Source organism: Bactrocera neohumeralis, chromosome 2 (genome assembly GCF_024586455.1).
Source record: "Bactrocera neohumeralis isolate Rockhampton chromosome 2, APGP_CSIRO_Bneo_wtdbg2-racon-allhic-juicebox.fasta_v2, whole genome shotgun sequence".
NCBI lineage: Eukaryota > Metazoa > Arthropoda > Insecta > Diptera > Tephritidae > Bactrocera > Bactrocera neohumeralis.
The window spans coordinates 68,693,378-68,716,008 of NC_065919.1; the positions used below are offsets into that span (position 1 = coordinate 68,693,378).

The 22,631-nt window shown below is 34.9% G+C and overlaps 1 protein-coding gene across 1 annotated transcript in view; it reads left to right on the plus strand.

The window, feature by feature from the left end:
* Positions 1 to 22,042, plus strand: part of LOC126759456 (organic cation transporter protein) — a 28,219-nt gene extending 6,177 nt beyond the window's left edge. Inside the window, exons 2-9 of the mRNA XM_050474283.1 lie at positions 18,405 to 18,851; positions 18,914 to 19,068; positions 19,137 to 19,305; positions 19,609 to 19,741; positions 20,712 to 20,868; positions 20,931 to 21,113; positions 21,188 to 21,372; positions 21,448 to 22,042. Of these exons, the coding sequence (XP_050330240.1) occupies positions 18,405 to 18,851; positions 18,914 to 19,068; positions 19,137 to 19,305; positions 19,609 to 19,741; positions 20,712 to 20,868; positions 20,931 to 21,113; positions 21,188 to 21,372; positions 21,448 to 21,660 (1,642 nt within the window). The 3' untranslated portion in view covers positions 21,661 to 22,042. The remainder of the gene's footprint in view (positions 1 to 18,404; positions 18,852 to 18,913; positions 19,069 to 19,136; positions 19,306 to 19,608; positions 19,742 to 20,711; positions 20,869 to 20,930; positions 21,114 to 21,187; positions 21,373 to 21,447) is intronic.
* Positions 22,043 to 22,631: the final 589 nt, after the last annotated feature.

The following is a 22,631-nucleotide window of genomic DNA, read 5'->3' on the forward strand; positions in this document are numbered from 1 at the left end:
GTTACACGCCACATCTTCCAACAGCACTAGCATCGAGGAGTGTGTGTTGTTTGAAAATTTTTCCACGTGAAAACAAAAACTTGTATAATTAAAATAAAATAAATCGATTTATTTATTTTAATTAACCATATGTCCAAATTTATATTATTACAATATACATAAAGGGCATTAACTAATCCATATTTATAACTATGTACATACATATATATATTTCAGGGTCATATGAAATTAATTATTGTTATTTTAATTTTTTTGTGATTAATTATCATAACAACCAATTTTCTCAACTTTACAACCATGTAATTTTACATGTTCAAAAAAATTAAATAAATATTATAATTATTTAGTTATTTTCATTTAGTGAGATAAGTTCATTGCTTAATTATAATACAATAGCCCTAATTGTTTAAAAAATTTGCTTACATTTAAAATTATATAATTATTAAAAACAACATATAAAAAATTCCCATTTTAAAACTAACATAAAAATTTGTATTTAACGATGTTTTCATCAAAACAATAGATTATATGTTTTGATAAAAATATTGTGAAATTCAAATAATTTGTATAACAAGCAAGAGAGGGCTAAGTTCGGGTGTAAACGGTCATTTTTTACTCTTGCAACTTGTCAGTATCAAAGCCAGGGGAAATAAGGCTTGTAAGTTATATGGGGCCTCGGGCAAGTTTTTCCCAGATTTTATCCACTTCAGGCATATAGAAGCATTGTTAATAGAAATATCCCTCCCCCGATCACTCAATTTTATTAAAATAACTCACATATTTGCCCATATATGCGGTATAAGACAACTGTCGGAAATATTTCTAATAGGTACGTGGGGTAGAGCTGGTCGATTTTTTATGTATGTATGCGAGAAATGTTCTAGGGATCATTCTAAATAACTTTGTCTAGGTCATATGGGTCTAAAACCAGTTTCGATCTAGCGAACTGAATAGTCGGTTGTATGGGAGAAATCTACAAATGATCGTGGCATAAAATATATACCGATATCAACTTCATTATTTTTCGGTGATACATACAACCGACAGGTGAACAAAACTATTATACTCTGTAGCAACATGTTGCAAGACCATAAGAATGATTTCAATAACAACGGTTATACACTTTTCAACTTTTTTGAAAATTTCTCCAACAAAACCAAATCTATGCATAATATTCTCGATTAGTCGGTACTAATATCGATGATCGAGTAGAAGTTGGGAAATGAGCTTTAAAATTTTCTTCCAGCAATAGTGTTGCCTTCTTTCTTAGTAGAGGAATTCCTTTCTTCGCATTAAAGGGTTACATCGGGTAAAAGACAGCCTTTTTCAATAATTTTTTTCTCATATAAAAATGAAATATTTTATTAAAATTTTTTATTGATACAAATATTCAGAATTATCAAAGAAATTCTAAAATTTTTGAAACAAATATTTTAAACTCGGCCACTGCGACGCCATATCCGGTGACCCTCCGGAAAAAAATGCGCCCGCGTTGGCAGGATACCTCCTTACAGGATCATCTGAAGTGAAAAAATACGTGCTTTAGTTAAAACCTTAACTTAGAAATTGGACGAAGGAAAAAAGTGAAAATTGGATTTTTGGCATACATTTTTCCAAAAAAATTAAAATTTCAGTGAAAATTTTGCGACACTTTTTTTTCAAATAGTTGTAATAAAAAAAAAACGTTCTTCGTCCAAGTCTTTAAGAATTGTATCTCAAAGACCTGTGTAAAATTTCGTGAAGATCGGTTGAGTAGTTCTCAAGAAATCTTGCCAAACGACTTCAAAATACACAGTTTCGAGAAAAACCCGTTTAAGGACGGCGTACTTAGCCAAGCTAGCTAGTTCTCAAGGCTATATTTCCGAAACTATTACCCGAATCAACTTTAAAATTTAAGACAATATTCTAGAGTAGACTATTGTAGAGTTTAATAAGACAATAAAATAATTGACTTTTGGAAACAAGTAAACCCAAGTAACCCCTTAAAAACGTTGCTGGAACCTTTTACTATGGTTTTTTATAAATTATGATATAAGTCTCATGTTTTAAAAATGCATACAAAAAAAATAAAAATTTTAAAAATTATTTTTTTTTGGCTAAGCTGTGTTATTACTTAAATTGGATTGAGTTAATATTATTATTGAGACAAGTCAATTATTTTGAAAATTTCCTCCAACAAAAGTTAAATTTTTACGAAAAATTATTTAAATACTTATATAGTAGAACTAGTATCATCATTGGGATCAAGGTTCGGAAATAATAATTTCATTGAATGCTAATAACTGTTATTTACTTGCCAACAGCTGTAAACTGTTGCATGCTAAAAAGCGGAAATTTCAATTTTACAGCAATCTCTAAATGTAATTACCGAAAAAAATTTAGCATTACACAATATCTATTACTATTTTCGAGTAAAAACTGCATCTATTATTCGCTAATTCGCTAAAAACGATTATACTCATTCACCGCCTTTTCCCATAAACGAAAAACAAATAATTAGATCAAATCATGAATCAACTGACTGTGATATAATACATAATAAATGGGTATAGATACATATGTACATATTTATAAGTGAAAATAAAGCGTTGTGAATTTGGTGCGCATTCAAAGCAGTTGTAATATGCAAAATATCATATCTGAACAATCGGGTTTTTGGAAGCCATTTGCATATATTTTACGCGAACTTGTTACACGTGTGATTAGAACTAGAAGTTGCTTCTCTACACGATTTTTTAAGAAGTCATGCAATTTATCAGCTGATTGGTTTAATTCGGATTTTATTAATCAATTTTCTAGAATATTCAAAATACTTACTTAGCTTCTCTTTTAACTCGAAATAAATTTGTTGTTATTTAAAGTGACCATGTTAGACTGACATTATATAAGCGGTTCTGCAACCGTTCCACAAGTGTCACATGTTCTTACTTGAAACACCCTGTCGCACTTTTGCTTCATACTTGATTATTTTCCGATTGAACGATTTCGCATTAAAAACACATAAATGACATATTCTCATCAACAATAATGAAATCAATGCGGAAGAAAGTGAAAAATGGGGAAAGGTTAGCTTAACAATACAAATTGTATTTTATTTTTAGCTTACGTAATAATGTGAGAAGAAAAATTGAAAATAGCTTATACAAAATAAATTTCATATAACAAAGAATCGATTAATTAAAGTGTCAAAATAAAATTTCAATTTATTACAATTTCGAGTTTTTAGGTTATAAGAGAAGTACTTTCATATAGATGAGTATAGCAGATTACAGAGTATTAAATTATCATCAGAGAGGGCGTAAGATTCACAAGAATATAAGCGAAATATTCTACGGGAGATACTGAACTACTTTGCCCAAGAGACTATGGTTCTAAAACCGGTTTCGAGCTAGCAATTTTCAAAGCGAAGTTTAAAAAACCTGAATAATCGGTTGTACGGGAGATATGTGATAAAGTTATCCGAACTGACCGATTCCGACAAATCATCAATAGAACTTCAAAATGCACCTTTGATATGTAGGTGTATTCGGAAATCTCGAAAACTGACGAACTATTATGATCCCTAAAAAACTTCGCCATGAGTTTAGTGGTTTCAAAAAATCGATTTTTTTATGGTCTTATTAAATTCTACAACACCTCTAGAATATTGTCCTATTGATCCGAGTAAGTAGAGTAAGCTATACTAAACGCGCCTTCTTTAAACGCGTTTTTCCCAAAACTATGTTTTTGAAGTCGGTTGGCAAGATTTCTAGAGAACTACACAACTGATCATCATGAAATTTTACACAGGTCTCTGAGATACAATTCTTAAAGACTTGGATGAAGGATTTGTTTTCGATTACAACTATTTGAATGAAAATAAATGTCGCGAAATTTTCACTGAAATTTTCTTTTTTTTCCTAAAAATTTCTGCCATAAAATTTTCAGTTTTTTTCCTTCGTCCAAGTTCTAAGTTGATGATCCTGTAAGGAGTTATTCTGCCAAGGCGAGCGCATCTTTTTTCCGAGGGCTTACCGGAAATGGTGTCGCAGTGGCCGAGTTTGAAATATTTTTCCAAAAATGTAAGAATTTCTTTGTTAATTATTAATCAATTAGAAATAAATGAAATCAGTTATCAGTTAATGAATAATAAATTAGTATTCAATTAGAAGTTATATTAGTGAATCATTAAGTAATTACTTGTCAATTAAGAAAAATAGTTATTTTTAATGAATTTTGAATTAGTTTAGTCAATTTGTATGTGATTATAAGTCAATTAGGAATTAAGTTTGTTATTTTGTAGACAATAGTTGTTTAATTGCGAATTAAATTACTCAATTATTAGCTAATTGTTTATCAGATATGAAAAATTGTTTAGTTATTGGTCAAATAGTAGATAATTTAGTCAGTTACTAATCAATTTGAATTTTTTTAGTCATTTATTAGTAAAAAAAGAATTAATTTAATAAATTATGTAGTAATTAGTTATAAAATAATTGAGAAAAATTATTAATCACTACATAATTAATAATTAATTTAGTTTATCCTTGTTAATTAGTAGTCAATTGGAAAGTTTTGGATAATTTACTTATTTAAGAATCTGTCTGAAACGTTTATTGCTTACATATGAGTAATAGGTTAGGTTTGGTTAGTCTGGTAGGACAATGAGCCACGCATAGACCAGTTTTGGACCTTTTCGATACCAGATGGAGTTCTGTTACTAGGTCCATGCGTAGTAGTTATCCTTTAGGTTGCCTTCGCTTGACCCAAGTTTTAACAGACTCTGCGACCTCATTAGCGATACCTCCTCCAGTGTATTATACCGTAAGGACTCCAGATGCTTATAGGGTAGTATTGTCAATGTGGGACAAGTGATGTTCCATTGTTTCCATGCTGTCTGGCTCTAGTCATTTCCAGCAGTCTTCTTGATCTGTCAGCCCTATTCTGCGGGCGTGTGTTTCCACCATGAATAATAATTATCTACTTGATTTTTGATTTGAAGTAGGTATTTATATTTCTTGTCACTTAAATTTGTTTATATTTTGTAGCCGCATTGTTTCAATTATTTAGAGTAAATATTCGACAAGTAATTTTATGAAGAAAATATCTATTGAAAACAAAAACACTAAATGTCTCGCAGCTGTCTTTAACCTAAATGCGTTGTTTCAAAGTAAAAACTAACATAATCACTGACGATCTGCACAAAATAAAACATATATATTTTTAAATATAAATGTACACATACATATGTATGTATACATTTTGTTAACGTATACATTCCATTAACAAATCTGGCACGTTACGATCACGTTCTGCAAAAGCACTATAGTGAACATAGTCTATATGCGCATATGGATCTCGTGCTGTCAGCACTCACTACTACGTATGTTTTCGGCTCATGTATAGTATTAGGGATGTTCTGAAATATGGGTGAAGAAACATAATTCGTCAGATTTCTTCAATGTAATTTTGGTCTTGAGTTAAGAATATTTAAGGCTCTCGTGGCGATTATAGTTCATTATACAGAGAGCAGACTACAATCGGTTATATTTTTGGGTATTAGGAAAAAAAATATTTATTTATTTATTTTTTAAATTGCTGAAAGGGAGGGACATTAAAAATAAAAAAATTAATTAAAAATATTTTGAAAGACCTTCCCAATGTATGTGCGCAAGCATATGGTTACATAGATCTAACTATGTACATACATATGCATGTATGTGGCCACCTTTTGCCCCTGGCGCTATGCAATCACTGCGAGCTGATAAATCTGTTTCTAAATATAGTAAGTTTCTATCAATTATTACTTATTCGTTCACGTTTCTTTGCACATAAATATTGATAATGCGGATGTAGTTACATTTGTACTAAACTGAGTTTATTTGCATATAATTATGTAAATAAGAAGTTATTATATAAGTACGTGTGGTCGATTGTGCATCAAGTGGGCTAATAATGGTTAAAGTACAGCTGTCAATCTGATAAGAAGGGGCATTTCTTAAACCTAGAGGGATATATATTTACATGATGACTTTTTTGAATGTCCAATAACTTTACATATGTATGTATGTATATTTATGTAAGAACTTTTTTTCTAACGAGGGTCATTCACATTTTGTTTTCAATTGTTTGTCGCAAGCAAGTGTTTTTGAGTGGTACAAATTATTCAAAGAGGGTCGAGAATTCGTCGACGACGCACCACTTTCATGACGGCCATCAACAATAACTGATGATCAACATGCCAAAAAATTAAAGGATTGCTGCTTGAGATTCAATTGTTAACAGTCAGAGATCTTACCGCCATCGTTGGAATATCGGAAAGATCATTAAAACCATTTTGAAAAATAATTTGGATTTAATCGATCAATCGGCAGAATATCGTGGCAAGATGAGTCGAAGCCAAAAAAACAAGCTGGTAAAAAATCAAGGTTACATTGACATTTTATTCCGACCAGCCAAACTATCAACAAGGAATACTATTTGAGTGTTATTTGTCGTTTGCGCGAAGTTATTCGTAGAAAGAGGTCGGAATCTTGGTTTTTGCACCACGATAATGCACCGCCGCACACAGCCTTGATTCTTCGTGAGTTTTTCGCCATTCATTTAACTCCGTGTGACTTCTAGCTATTCAGCAAACTCAAACGACCTCTTCGTGTTTGAGAGCTATTCCGAAAATTAACATTAACAACTGTTTCGAGAATTGGAAAAATCGTTGGCACAAGTTTATTTCTCACATTGCCAAAATTATGAGTTGTTCGAGGAAAATGGTATATAACTCAAATTTGATAAAAAAAATAGAAAAAATCCGCAAAGCTCCTGCACGTAAAACAACGGAACATGCTGCTGAAACCACCAGTAGAAAAAACAAGGCTGATCCTTTCAAATCTTCTCAAAGGATTTTGGCTAAAATAAATGTAGTTTGGAGGAATGAGTCGAAGAAGAACATTGTAATCCAAAAGAAACATAAAAGCATGGTTGAACTTTACTAGAGAACATTTAGAAAAGATCATCAAATTTTGGAAAAGAGTACTTAAGAAATATCAAACAAAGGTGAATCGTATTGGATGCCTTGGCAAATTATTTGTCCATCGCACCGGGTGTAAGACATATAACTACAGATACACCACAAAAACCACAGCACAGCGGTGATAGTCTGGGGAACGTATTCCTGGTACGGCGTTGGACCATGTATCAATTGAATGTTTAAAGAATGTATCAATTGAAAATTCTTGAAAGACGAAAAACGTTTTGGACGTCCAAAAAAGATTACTTGAGGACCTGGAAGCATTAGACGTTGAAGACTACTACCAAACATAAGGAAAACTCGCATTATCTTTGAGAGTCACTCAGGCAGTTATTTCCAAACGTTTAAAAACAGCCGAATACGAGTACATACAAAAACAACCAAATTGGATTGCCATACGCAATGAAGCCAAGAGTCGTTGAAAGACGATTTTGCTTGTCAAAAATACTGCTTTAAAGCAATCGTCAATCTTGCATCGGATTGTGAGTGATAAAAATAGATCCATAGGACAACCCTAAATGCAATTTTTGTATGTCAAAACTAGCCAAATGAACAGCAAAGACGAATATTCATAAAGCCAAGTTAATGCTCTGTATTTGAAGGGATCAGAAGGACATATTATATTATGAGCTGCTAAACCTGGGTGAAAACATTAATGGGGAACGCTATCGACAACAAATTCTCATCAAATTGAAGTGAGCGATTGCCGAAAAAGAAACCGGACTAGACAATAATTTTCCATCATGGCAGTAACCAGTGAAAACAGTGGTTTGAAGTTTCAAATTAAAAATCAATAACGGTATACCGAGAACATTGTTACATCTGTAACAAATTAAAAGTTCTAATCACAACCTATGCCATCACATACTTATGTATGTATACTTATAGATAATTGTGTGTGAAACACACCTATTAAATACGTTGCACAACTTGTACTCGATAATTGCAGTTTTGCATTGTCATGCATTGTTAAATGTCTGTAAGACTGAAAGTATTACTTATGTGTATACAGGGTGCGCCATTAAACATTGAATTACTGTGACATTAACTAACCGGTTGAGCTAAATTGCTATATTGGGGGGAAAAGAAAATCGATTCTAGATTGATGAAAGATCATTGTATAATAAAAAAGTTGCTGTTTGGGCTGACTTTAACCACATTATCATGGGGCCACATATTATATTTTCACACAAAATGAAGCGAATGTCTTTGTGAAAGAGGTCTTAAGGCGTCTTGTTGTTACCTTGGGTCTTGACGAACTTCGAATCAAACTATTCAGTTAAAAAACTTAAATAAAATATGGCGCACCCTGTACAAACACATATTTACATATAATTATTTATACAAGCTGTGTAGTTTAATTGGATTTTAATAAAAGGGCATTGACTGATAATTTATTCATCACGTTACTCTTGGAGATAAAAGTGAAAACAAGTTTTTATCAATGTTTATCAATACTTAAGTGAAATCGCTGTAAATATATTTAGTATTTATAGTATAGACGAAACTTTAAGAGGGAGAAGTAATAAATAACAGTGCTCAAGTGAAAGTAAATAAGTAATCGCTAGTATATTTAACCTTTTTATTAAGCTATGTCCTTCACTTCAAATTATTAATATTAAAATATGAAAAAAGATAACTTCGGCTGCACCGAAGATTAATATCCTTCAAAGGTGCGTTCTTATAGCAAATATATGTATGTATTACATAAATATAGCAGCTGCGGTCGGTACACCTTAGTAGTGCGTTGCGATTTTTACAGTGGATAAAAATATCGAGCATAGAATTTATCTAAAATTTTGTATTTATAAACAAATTTCGTGTGCGGAATCGTTGCGGTTCAGTTTGAAAACCACAGTGGTACAAAGCTTTCAAAGACGGTCGAGAGATCGTTGAGAACTTGCTTCGTTCTTTCTTTCTCTTCAGCTGACCTCTTCAACTAATGAAAATATTAAAAAGTTGAATAATATGGTGCTAGAAAATCGTCAGGCCAGTGTTAGAGAGATGGCTCGACATCTCTCGCGAGTTCGTTCGCGTTCTTGATCGACTCGTCCTGATAAAGTTGAATTTCTTCGAAAAAAGTACCGTTAACAGGTCTCTTTGGACATGCTTGATCGTACGAATCCCACATTCATGGAGAGCATTATAACTCACCACGAAATAAGGTTTTATGAGTTTGACATGCAAAAAAGTCAACAATCATCGGTATGGAGGGGAAAAACGAGACAAAAACCAAAAAAAAAAACAAGAAAAATCCGTTTAAAAATCAAGGTTATGATTATTGTTTTTTTTCGATATTCATGATTTGGTGGATCATGAATTTGTTATATTTGGCCATATTGTGGCGCTTACGTGAGAACATCTGTCGAAAATGGCCGGAATTGTGGAAGAATCGAGCCACGATCGTGACCGAATTTAAAACCAAAAAGGCAATGAATACCATCGATAAACCACCGCATTCACCAGTTTTGGCTCCGTGAAATTTTTTCTTGCTACCCAAACGGAAATTGCCGCTCCGCGGAACCCGTTTTCACTCGATAGAAGAGATAAAACAAAATTCGCTAAAGGCGCTGAAGGCCATCCCAAAAAGTGCTTACGAAAAGTGTTTCGAGGACTGGAAAAATCGTTAGCATAAGTGTATTACATCTGGTGTGTATCACTTTGAAGGCAATAAAATAAATATTAATGAATAATTAAATATTTTTTTGCGTTTTATTTACAATTTCCGGGTATTTTTTTGTCATAATATATCCCATAAAAATATCACAGTTAATCAGTATTCGATAATAGACAAACTTGGAGACTAATTGCGTCAACATTTAGATAATCTTTTTCTAAGTTTTCTAAAGTGCGCGTACTTAGGTATTCTATTAAGCTAATCTAACTTATTAGTCGAGATATCTTCATTAAAGTTAGTAAAACAGTTCACACTAAAGACATTTTTTTCAATATCTGGTTAGCAGCCATCTGTGAGTTAACTAAGACTTCTTCTTCCGATCAAGAATTTTTTTAACCAGAATTTAACTGGCAGATGGTTGTAAACTAGACATTGAGAAAACAATCCTAAGTTGTGTTCAACATGTTCATCAAACTTTGTTAAGAAATCTTGCATGTTGGCCAATAAATTTCCACATACAGACTAAAGTTAATTAAAGGCATGTAAATAATTATCTTCTGGAATCGGGGAAAATATACATACATATATACCAATTACATCCATTTTTGTACTAAATTATAGAACTCTTTGGGAGCTTAAAGTTATAACCCAAGAAATTATACTGTTATTGTAGACCTATAGCCGCCACCGTTCCCACAACAGTCGGGGCTAAGTAACTGGAACGCACTTGGATTTTTATCCAGCCAAAGACTGTCAACTCGGCACCATTTTTCGAAATTACTTCAAGAATGTTATCTGCCGCTACAACAACAACAACCTATATCCGCCAAGTACTCAAAGTCGATGAAGCGTCAAAACAATTTCTGCTTTAAAATTACACCGAACAAACGCTTTTTACTTTAACAATATTCATTTGTTGACAAAAAAGCCTAATTAATGCAATTCAGGTAGCATTGTGTGGCAAAATAGCCGTCATAACCTTCAAACCGCAAAAAAATTCGCGAGCAACCACAAAGCACGAAGTGAAAATATTACATTTCAGAAAAACAGTTTTGGTGATCAATGTCAAAGACAAAGCAATAATATTGACGAACAATAGCAATTTCACACATACATACATAAATATGTATGTATATATGTATGTACTTGAAAGAAATGTGTCGTTATTCAGTGGCATGCGCATTTATCCGGTTATGAATGTGAGGGCCTATAATTTACATTGCGAGCACATTAATTTTTGTATTTTTGGTAATAAAAAATAATGCTAAAAATAAAAATAAACCAAATACAATGAAGGTAGTCGTGACAAATAATAACAAGCTAACGAAAATATTTGCTTATTCATAAAGGCAAGTTTTATATTCTTCTTTTTCTTTATTGGCGTAGACACCGCTTATCCAGTCGTTCCTCCTTTTCGCTGTTTGGCGTCAATTGGAGATTCCAAGTGTATCCATGTCCTTCTCCACCTGGTATTTCCAAAGGAGTGGATCTCTTCCTCTGCTTCCCGCGGCGGGTACTGCGCCGAATACTCTCAGAGCTGGAATTTTTCATCCATTCGGGCGACATGACTGTATGTCTGTAAAAACAACATTCAAAACCTTTGTAATTTAAGAAAATTTTCATAGACTTCATAAGCCACAAATCCTGATAAGGTGCTTTAACAGCCAAAAGGTAGGATGTAAAAGCAAATATCAAACATTGGCGCCTTGTCATTGGTTAGTCAGTTGAGTGCTAAGGAGTGATATTTTCAATGCATAAATCGGACTCGCCATCCATCTGATTTGATGCAAGGTAGCTGGAGATTGACCTTCAAACGGTCGGTTTTTATCTACTGAGAGCTCAAATAGTTCTCGATAATCATCCAAGCCGCCTTTGTCTCTTCCCTTACTGATGAATGTTCTAATCTTGGCCAAGCTATCTAATTTTCTTTACTACCATACTTAATAATCACCGCAAGACGTTCTTGTTTTGATTTGCAAGCCTCTAACAAAAGTAGTCAATAATTTTCCATCACAGCGAACTAACTCTGCCATCTGATTTTAAAAATCAATTTTAATGTATGCTGCTCGCTTAAAGAACTTTCCTCACTTGTGTGAACTTCTACACATGGCTCCATCCTTCTCCATTAACACCAATAATAACGTCAGGTCAAAATTTAAAAACTGAACGCAGACTAACTAAAGTAAAGTTCTCTCTCGACGAACAAATACCAAATTCTACAAGTCGCTCTTCATCCCCGCCCTGCTATATGGTGCAGAGGCTTGGACGATGCCAACATCTGATAAATCGGCCTTACGTGTTTTCGAGAGCAAGGTTCTGTGGAAGATTTATGGTTCTTTGCGCATTTGCAGCGGCGAATACCGCCGTCAATGGAACGATGAACTGTACGAGATCTACGACGACATTGACATAGTTCAGCGAATTAAGAGACAGAGGCTACGCTGGCTAGGTCAAGTCGTCCGAAAGAATGTAAACACTACAGATCTGAGAGTATTCGACGTGGTACCCGCCAGGGGAAACAGAGAAAGAGGAATACCTTCACCCCGTTGAAGAGATCTGGAGAAGGATCTGGCTACACTTGAAATCGCGAACTGACGCCAAATTGCTAAAAGAAGAAACGAATGGCGCGCTGTTCTTAATTCGGCTGTAACCGCGTAAGCGGTATATACGCCATTAAAGAAGAATAAGTACCAATTTTCCTGTGCGGAGTCATTGCGAAGGTTAGAAAAGGCTTATGGTGTGTCAGTTTTATCAAAAACACAAATCTACGTATGGTAAAAATCCTTTATAGGCGTTCGAGAGGTCGTTGAACATATGCTTCGTTCTGGACGACCTTTGACCTCTTCAATTGGTGAAAATTTAAAAAGTTAAACATATGGTGCTTGAAAATCGTCAGGAAAGTGTTAGAGAGAAGGCAAGAGAGCTCGACATCTCTCGCGAATCCGTTCGAATGATTTTGGTGGATATTTTAGGTATGAAACGGGTTCTTGCTCGACTCGTCCTTATAAAGCTCAATTTTTTTTTCAAAAAGAGTACCGTAAAAATGTCTCTTTGGTCAAAAAATACAGTGAATATCATCAATCAACCACCGAATTTAACAGATTTGGATCCATGTGATTTTTTCTTGTTCGCCATTGAAATTCCACTCCGTGGAGCCCGTTTTCAGTCGATCGAAGAGATAAAACAAAATTCGCTGAAGGTGGTGAAGGCCATCCCAAAAATTGCGTATGAAAAGTGTTTCCAGGACATAGAAACATGTATTGAAATCTTTTTTTGACTAGATATACTAAATAGTATTCACCAAATTTGCAGTGTATTATTGTTCAAGACAACGGTACAATCTCCGAGTAAATTATTCAGATCCGACCACTATAGCATATACATAAATATCAAAATCAAAATTAAGAACTTTTTATACCCTTTTACGATATAAGAAATGGAACTGTGTGTGAAACTAGCTTCAGTGTAACGGAAGTTAACGTATTTTCTTCTTTTTCTGATAAGAAATAGTGGTCACCTAAAATTGAATAACAATTTAATGAAATTATTTGAATAAGGAAAACTGTATATTTAATTCATGAGACAATAACGATCCACATTCGATCAGATGATCGAACAATGATCATTATCATGATCATCAGAATACGTTACTTATGAATATCACTCATACGACCTGTAGTGCTAGAAGTAATATATGTAAATTCATAATAATAACATATTAATGGTTATGTAAGAAGCTTTAATCTGTTAGCGTTCATTATTAAACTAAACTATTAACATTAATCGAAGCATGTGCTTATGCAGAGATAAATCAAATTTTTTATTTATTACAATATTATATACATGTTTTTTGTAATTAGCCAACTACATACATACTTATGTATATAGTAGTATAATTAATTGACATTAGCCGCCACGCAAAAACCTGTTAAATCGGAAATTCGGAAATAATTATTTATTCACAAAACGAAATATATTTATATACTCATATGTGCATATATTTGCATTTATGAATATTTTATAAGCCTAAAAAGCGTTCCGACGCCGTTGCAGTTGCTTGGAGCCGACTAAGTCTTCGAGTTCACTGGAGCTAGCGGCACTTCAGATAGAGCCGCTCGTATAAATTACTAAATTCTAATTTACTGCCAAAAACTCAATACATACATACATACCCAAACAATACAAATTTCATGAGTCACGTGTGCCGCGACGAGGCTACGAGTTTTATATCCGATTTATGATTTTTTATGTACGCATATAATGATATGCTACAATTTGCATTCCGATCGCGCAGATGACCGCGACCAGCCACGAATATTGAATAATTTGTTTACGCATTTAATCAAGCACAGCGTTATTTAGATATCAAGCTGCGTTTTAAGAACGTTTGTATGTATGTATGTGCTTGTAAATAAATCAAAAATTCTACTTTTGTGTAGTTTTAAAAATTGACTGATTGGGAAATATCCGACCGCAATTGACGAAATGCGTACTCGTACATAATCTGTTCTACGAAATACACCTTCAATCGCTGTAGCTGTTGTTGCTGCAGTCTTTGTTGACGATTCTACAGATTTACTAGCTTAATTAATCTCAAAGTTAGGCGAATCCGGATAACCTCTGGTTACAACTAATTTTCCAGTTCTCAAATCGACTGCGTTTAGCTGCGTACATTATCAAGCTCTAGAATATGAATACTAATTTAATCAGCGCTGATTTGCTTTCATTTCGTCAAGGTTGGCTTGTTTTATTTTTACACGTATTTACGTTTTATTTAGTAGGTCGTAGGGCAGCCAGCAGCTGTAGCACTTTAAATAAAATGTAGGTAAGATGGTAGTGCACCACTGACACACATTTTGAGGTACATACATACATACTATCCATATTTGTAGTTGGACCCACATTAGTATTTGTTTTGATCTAAAATTTAGTCTGGGGTATGTGTGGTGTCCCTTTCGGAGTTTCAAAAAGAGATACCTATAACCCCCTTATTATCTATTTTTGACTTAGCTTGTTTCAAGTATGAAGTGGGACTTTCTGAAAGATATCTTCTTTTACTTCTTTATTAGCGTAGACACCGCTTACGCTGTTATAGCCGAGTTTACAACAGCTTGCCAGTTTTTCTTCCTTTTCACTGTTTGGCGCCAGGTGGAAATTCCCAGAGGTGCTAGACCCTTCTCCACCTAGTCTTTCCAACGAAGTGGAGGTCTTCCTCTTCCTCTGCTTCTCCCGGCGGGTACTGCTTCGAATACTTTCAGAGCTGGAGTGTTTTCGTCCATACGCACGACATGACCTAGCCAGCGCAGCCGCTGTCTCTTAATTTTCTGAACTATGTCAATGTCGTTGTATATCTCGTACAGCTTCGCAGAACCCTTCTCTCGAAAACTCGTAAAGTCGATTCATCAAAAGTTATCATCGTCCATGTCTCTGCACCATATAGCAGGACGGTGGATGATGAGTGACTTGTAGAGTTTGGTCTTTGTTCGTCGGTACTCAGTCCGAAGCAGCACCTGTTGGCAAGAGTTATTTTACGTAGGATTTCGAGGCTGGCATTGTTGTTGTTGGTTCCAAGTTCGACGAAATTATACAATATACAAGTGTAGTCTTTTGTTTGTAAACTGTAAATCCTCTCCATTTTCGTCATTTACAGAGTCTTCTATTTTCAAATTTAAACAGTTTGGAATACTCTGTGACATTTTTAGGCCGTATACGATCAATCCAAAAAGATTCGAACTTATCACGTGGTCAATGTCGTCAGAATGTGTGCTGATTTGTTAATTTTGTATTTTCTTTGGAAAAGTAATTTATCTCTAATTTCTTTAAAATAATACATAAAAAATTTCAAGCGAGTTTTATAATAACAAGCTTAAACCAAAAGAAATGTAGCAATTCATTAGTCTTAAAGAAAATCAAACACTTTCATCATAGTATCGATTTTACCGTTATGTCTATTCCAATATCTGTTCCGCTATTATTACGAACCTAGTCAGAACTTCTCAAAAGTTACTTCTTACTCTAGAACTAGGTCTAAGCGTGTACTTTATTTAAGAGAATCTTTAGGTCAGGGATCACAGCTGCTGTTGCTGACGTAGCAAGAGAAAAACTTTTCTCTTAATGAGTGTGATATCATGTGGAAGTTTTATATAAATATTTATGAGATTTAATTGACTGTGTTTATTTAATTGAAAGTAAAAGTATCGACAATAAAAATAATACTGGGAAAAGTTTTCACGTTTCCATATACATATATTTTGTACGTATGAAGCTTTGAACTTAATTCTTTAATGTAAAATCTTAACCGCAAAGTTACTAAAGGGTGATGTTAGAAGCATGAAACTTATATTTCCCAAGCACAAACAAGTTTTTGAAAGGCATTTACTAAGTTCACAAAATTTCAGACAGAAGATCTTCGACACTGCCTCTTACGAAGACATTTTTGTCGGTCAAATGTTAAACCACTTTTTCCAAGTCGGAGCTAACTCGTCTATAATCTGGGGAATGTTAATATCCAACTGGTCGGTCACTATGACAACAAATAGTAAGACTTTGTCCATAATTTTAAAACTCTTAATTTATTCTTCAAGTCGCCCCCCTCAAAGTAATCCCCCTAGAACCCAATACCCTTGTGCCAACGTTTTTTCCAATCCTCGAAACAGTTATTAAAGCCAATTTCTCGAATAACCTTCAATGCGCGTAGCGATTCATGTTTAATGTCTTCAATTGACACAAAACGGTTTCTCCGAAGCAGTCGTTTGAGTTTGCTGAATAGCCAGAAGTCGCACGCAGCTAAATCAGGCGAATACGGTGGTTGCTTAACGAATGATAAATACATGATAGTATGCGATGGAACATTGTCGTGGTGCAAAAACCAAGAATTGTCGGTCCATAATTCCGCCTCTTTTTACGAATAGAATGACGCATGACACTCAAATAGTATTCCTTGTTAACGGTTTGGACTGTCGGGAAAAATTCAAAGTGCTCCACACCTTTATAATCGAAGAAAACTGTCAATATTGATTTGATTTTTCACCTGCTTTGACCTATTTTTTCGGCCTTGACTCACCTTGCCACGATATTCGGTCGATTGATCGTCTGTTTTCATCTGTTTTCACTGGTCATTCCGATATTTCAACGATACCATTAAGATCTCTGACTGTTAATCGTCCATTCTGAAGCACCAATTCCTTTATTTTTTGACGTTTTGATCATCAATAGATGTTGATGACCATCCTGTACGTGGAAATTTTAAGCCTCTAAAATAAACACCCTGTATTTACACATCAGATTAGAACAGATTCACATTGAATCATCGTTAGATGTGCATAAAAATGTTTGTAAAATAAGTATGCAACAACTTAAATGAGGAAGTAAGCGATCGTTTAACTAATTAAAGTCACAGACAAATCTTAAAAATAAAATCACAATTAGCACGTAAATAATTGGATAATCTATGTTTGTCTGTATTTAGTATTGCAATTATATTATGTAAATATTTATGAACTGATATGTGCTTTAATTTATAAATACATTTTTATTTCTTTAATTTTCGAGATCTGGTTTATTACTAAATGCTCCAGACATTTTGTGGTCGACCCGCAGCCGACTTTGGTCGCCTAACGTTTGTTGGTATCAGTTAAAACTTATAGTGATAGATATAGAGTTAGATATATACAAATAATCACATTGACGAGACGAGTTGAAATGAGTGACTGTCTATCCGGCTCTTCCGCCTGGCCTTCACTTTCCGGTGAACGACTTGATTAATCTCAGCCCAAGTTGGTTCATAATATTATGCTGATGTCCTTGGAAGATGGAGTCATGTGTAGAAGTTCACGTAAGTGAGGAAAGTTCTCTGATTTCCCCTCACTTGCGAGTGGCCTGAAACGATTCCTTTACATAGAGTTCAAGCAGCTCACGACTTCCGGTCTTCGACCAAGTGTCCTCTGGATAGCCAAATAACATCCGTTTGAAAGCAAGGTAAAATGAGAAGGAGAATCATTCCTTCCAATGAAAACGAAACAACAGCCTCGGCAGAGAAACCCCCCTTTTGATTTCGAGAGAAAGGTTCTGCGGAAGACTTATGGTTCTATTCGACGCAGTACCCGCCGGGGGAAGCAGAGGAAGAGGAAAACCTATACTTTGTTGGAAAGACCAAGGGGCCTATTCTGTAACTCGATTCGAAAATCAATTTACTCGAATTCGGATTTTTTATATTCTGTAACTCGATTTTCGGATTTTCAAGCCAATTTTCGAATAAAATATTCGTTAGCTTTTGAGTTGCAGAAAGCAAAAACGAATATTGTATGTTTTCATTCTGGCACAGGGTGGTGCCACTTTCGGATAATTATAAAGTAGATCCGAATTTCGAATAGAATACATTTTCGAATCGAGATACAGAATAGGGCCCCAGGTGGAGAAGGACCTGGCTTCGCTTGGAATCTCCAATTGTCGCCAGATTGCGAAAACGACCTGTGCGCTGTTGTAAACACGGCTATAACGGCGTAAGCGGTGTATATTCCAGTAAAGAGGAAGAAGGTATCCTTTCGATACATTGTGGAAATAGAAGAAATGAGGCGACAACCACGCCTACTTCCCATAAATCACAGTTTAAAATTCTTTGTGATTCTTTTACTTTACCGTATTTGAACGAGAGCCAATGACGTTAATTTTTCAAACATCATGACACCCAATATTTGGCACCCAAAACAAACAAGTCTTAACCATATTCCATATTTGATTGTTTAAATTATTATAGACTAACAATAGCGTTTAATTCTCTTTCAGGAGCCTCTTTTTCCTCTGCGTTACACCGAACATACTCAATGGCTTCCACGTGTCTTCCTACACGCTACTGGGCCACTTACCCGAAGATCAATGGTGTGCCGTCGCCAATCTACAGTCGACCAATTGGACCGTGGAGCAACAGCGTAACATAGCACAAAACAATCTCAATAGAGATGGTTGCACCATATGGCAGTATGACTACCCGAAACTGGCGGCTATGACATACGAAGAGGCACTGCACTACACCACACAACAAACGGCGAACGGCAAGCCGGCAGAGATACCATGTAAAATGGAAGGTGAATACGCGTACTCAGATGCCGACACTACATTTGTGGCAGACTGGGATTTAGTATGTGATAATGCCATACAACGTACCACGGCGCAGGTTGCCATATCGTTGGGAAAATTTTTCGGCTCCTTCTCGTTTGGCATATTTGCGGATAGGTAAATATACATTGTCTCTTGTCGAAACTCGCTTATGTGGCGGTATTTAAATTATTTCGCAGATTTGGTCGTAAAACTGCCTTCAGTGTAGGCGCCATCCTTTACATTGTGGCGAGCTTATTATGCACATTTTCGCCCTGGTATCAGCTCTTCTTAGTGGGCCGCTTTGGTTTGGGTTCGGCCTCCTCGGCGCTCTTCTATCCCGCTTTTGCTATGAGTAAATATATTTTGTGTGTGTTTGTTGTTTTCTACTTATTTCTAACGTCATTTTATTGCACATTGCAGTTGTGGAGAACGTGTGCCTGCGACATCGCTCCTGGATGTCGATCGCCTTTTCGGGCTCCTATCCGATTGGCTTGATCATGCTTGCGGTGATCGCATATCTGGTGCCACAATGGCGCTATGTGCAGTTGGCGCTCACAATGCCGGCGCTTTTGCTCATCTTTAATTGCTAGTGAGTCGGTCTTTGTTTGCAATATGTTTAATGTTGTGATAATTTTTGCTAGATTTTTATTAAGTGTAATTAAATTTAATAAGATTTTTGACCTTTGCAATTATTAATATAGATTTTTTTTATTAATTTTGTTTTATGTTTTTCTCGTTCAATTTCATACACGCTTGCTTTCTTTTTGGGAATACAAACACCGCTGCTGCCGTTATCGCTATTGCTCTGCGCTTTTGTTGTTGTTATGTTATGTTGCTGCCGCTACTGTAAATTATAAAAACTCTCGCACAAAATTTTTGTTGTTATATTCAGTTTGATGAATGAATCGCCACGTTGGCTTATAACGAAGAAACGGTACGCGCAGGTCTACAGAATTTTGTTCAAAGAGGAATGCCATTATGAAATTCAGAAAGCGCCCATTGAAGCCATCACCGATAAGAAAGCCGTAAGTTCTTATATTACAAAGCTCTTTTGTTGTTGTTATTTTGTTATTCTTAAGTTCCATTCATTTTGTATGCAGTAAATACCACATTTCGAACAATATGTGTATTCATATACATATATGTATATATGTATATACATACATGTTCGTGTGAAAGTAAAGGAAGTCCATTCACCCACATAGTGTTGTTAATTAATATAACACTTAGCATATTAATTCTTAAGCAACTACTTTCACTTATTTTTATAAATTCACATATTTACATATTGTCTGATCAAATTTGACTCGGAAACGCGCAAAATGGGAAGTTACCTTCAATTTTTGCTTCACATTAAGCGAGTTCATTCTTTTCGCTGTTTGGCGCCAATTGGAGATTAAGCAGATCCTTCTCCAACTGGTCTTTCCAACGGAGTGGAGCTCTTCCTCTGCTTCCCCCGGCGAGTACTGCGTCGAATACCGTCAGAGCTGGAGTTTTTTTATCCATTCCGACGACATGACCTAACCAGCGTAGGCGCTATCTCTTAATTCGCTGAACTACTCGTTCCATCGAATGCGGTATTCGCCGTTGCCAATGCGCAAAGAACCAGAAATCTTCTGCAGAACCTTTCTCTCGAAAACTCGTAACGCCGACTCATTAGATGTGATCGTCCATGCCTCTGCACCATAGATATATATCTGGACGAGGATGATGACTTGTAGAATTTTCACTGTAGCTCATCTTCAAATGGATGTTGTTTGTCTACGCAGAGGAAACTTGGTCTAAGGCCGGAAATTGTGAGCTGCTCAAGCCATATATAAAAGAATTATTTCTGGCCACTCCCAAGTGAATGGCGCTCAGTGAACTTTCCTCACTTTCGTGAACTTCTACAAAGGACGCCATCCATATTTTAGTTTTAATTAATTTTTGTCAATTTACATACATAAAATTGTGTCTCTATAAATATGCTTCAAGAAAACTTTTTTCACTTTCTAGGAGGCACAGCCTGAGCCAGCAACAACACTCTGGGTTAAATTAAGAGAAGGCCCATTCAAGCAATTCCATGAACTTTTCGGCACATGGAAGGTGCGTCGTCTCATATTTACCGCATATTTTATGTTTTGTGTAACCTCACTCAGTTACTATGTCACAGGTAAGTGAGAAAATCGTATCAATATCTCTATGCTCTATAGTACTACGAATACTTTCTTGCAGCGTTGAACGCCGCTAATATGTCGGTTAGTCGTTTCATTTATGTCGGCATTACCGGTATAGTGGACCTGCCCTCATATCTGTTGCCGGTAATAATGCTGCGTTTCACGGGTCGTCGCATGACTACAATGTCACTGTTTATGCTAACCGGAGTGGCCTTATTGATGGTGTTGGCTGTGCCCAGCGGTAGGAAGAGACGTTGTCAAAAAAAAACAAAATTACAATAATAATTAATGATTTTATTTTCTGGTGTATCACAGACAATGCTGTGTGGATAATATCCTTTGCTATGCTGGGTCGTTTCGGTATTACCGCTACATATTCCATTGTTACCCTATATACTGCCGAGCTATTTCCCACCGAAATAAGAAATTCTGCTCTAGGCACATGCTCAACGTGGGCGCATGTGGGCTCCATCTCAGCGCCATATGTGGTGGATGTGTTGGTGAGTGAAAGTTGTGATCTTGCTTTTAAAATTATATTTATTTATATATATTTTTTGTATATATGTATTCTGTAGGGCTTACTCGGCTGGTATATTCCAACGACTATTTGCGGTTGCCTTGTGTTAGTAGCCGGTCTGCTGACGCTCACTCTGCCCGAAACCAGTACCCACAAACTGGTTGATCGCGTTGAGGAAGTACCCTCTGAATCGGAATCGAGCACTGAAGACAACACAACTTCTACTACTGTGGCCAAAGCGAAAGAACTCGAAAATTCTAATAAAATTTAATTTGTTTTTTAATACATACATTTTCTGCACATACACATACTTCTATATATAAGTACATAGATACATAAGTAAATAATTATATAATATTTACAATTATGTCAACTAGAAATTGCAAGAGTTTTGCAAATGTTCCATTGTTTGTATTTTAAAATAGCTTATAAATTAACAACTAAGATAAACCCAACATATTATGGCTAGTGTTATATATTACATGTATAATTTATGTTATGAGTGATTAAATACAAAAATTAATAATTTATTTATTTATATAGTAAAAAACTATGTATTTTGCACATTATATAGTAATACACACTGAATTGTAATAGCCTGTTGCTTTTAATAATGACAATAAAGCCATAATGCAATGAAATAAAATTTAAAACATTTGTAAAGTCAATTTATTTTAACACTACAGCTTCACCATTTGAGGTTTCCTCCAACAAGCTGAGCTAGGCGAAAGTCAAAAGTTAGAAGTCAAAAAACGGAAGGCTTCAACAGCAAGAAGGATAATTCCGTCATGGAACTATGTTTTTATTGTTAAGTATTTTTCCATTTTAAATAATTCCTTAGTTAAATAAGCACAAAACTCGAATTTAAATCGACAACCGGAAATCGCTTCAAAAAATTTATCAAAAACTTGCTGTGCGTGAAGTTTTAACTCATTCACAACACTTACTTTGTGAACTCTTCTTCCAACCATTCACAATATGCGAAAACATAGCAGATGATGCCTTACTTAATTCATCGTGAAACCAAAACAATTTTTTATCGTGATTGTAGTGCTGCCTACTTAATATAAATATATAAATATATATATATATACTTCTTCTTTATGCAATAATAATGAATTATAATTTTATTATGTATTTCTCATTTTTATCAATTCTCGTTCAGTCTCAAATATCGAGAGTATCGATAATTCGAAAACGATCAGTGCATGAATCAATAGTGCCCATTCGAATTTACAACAG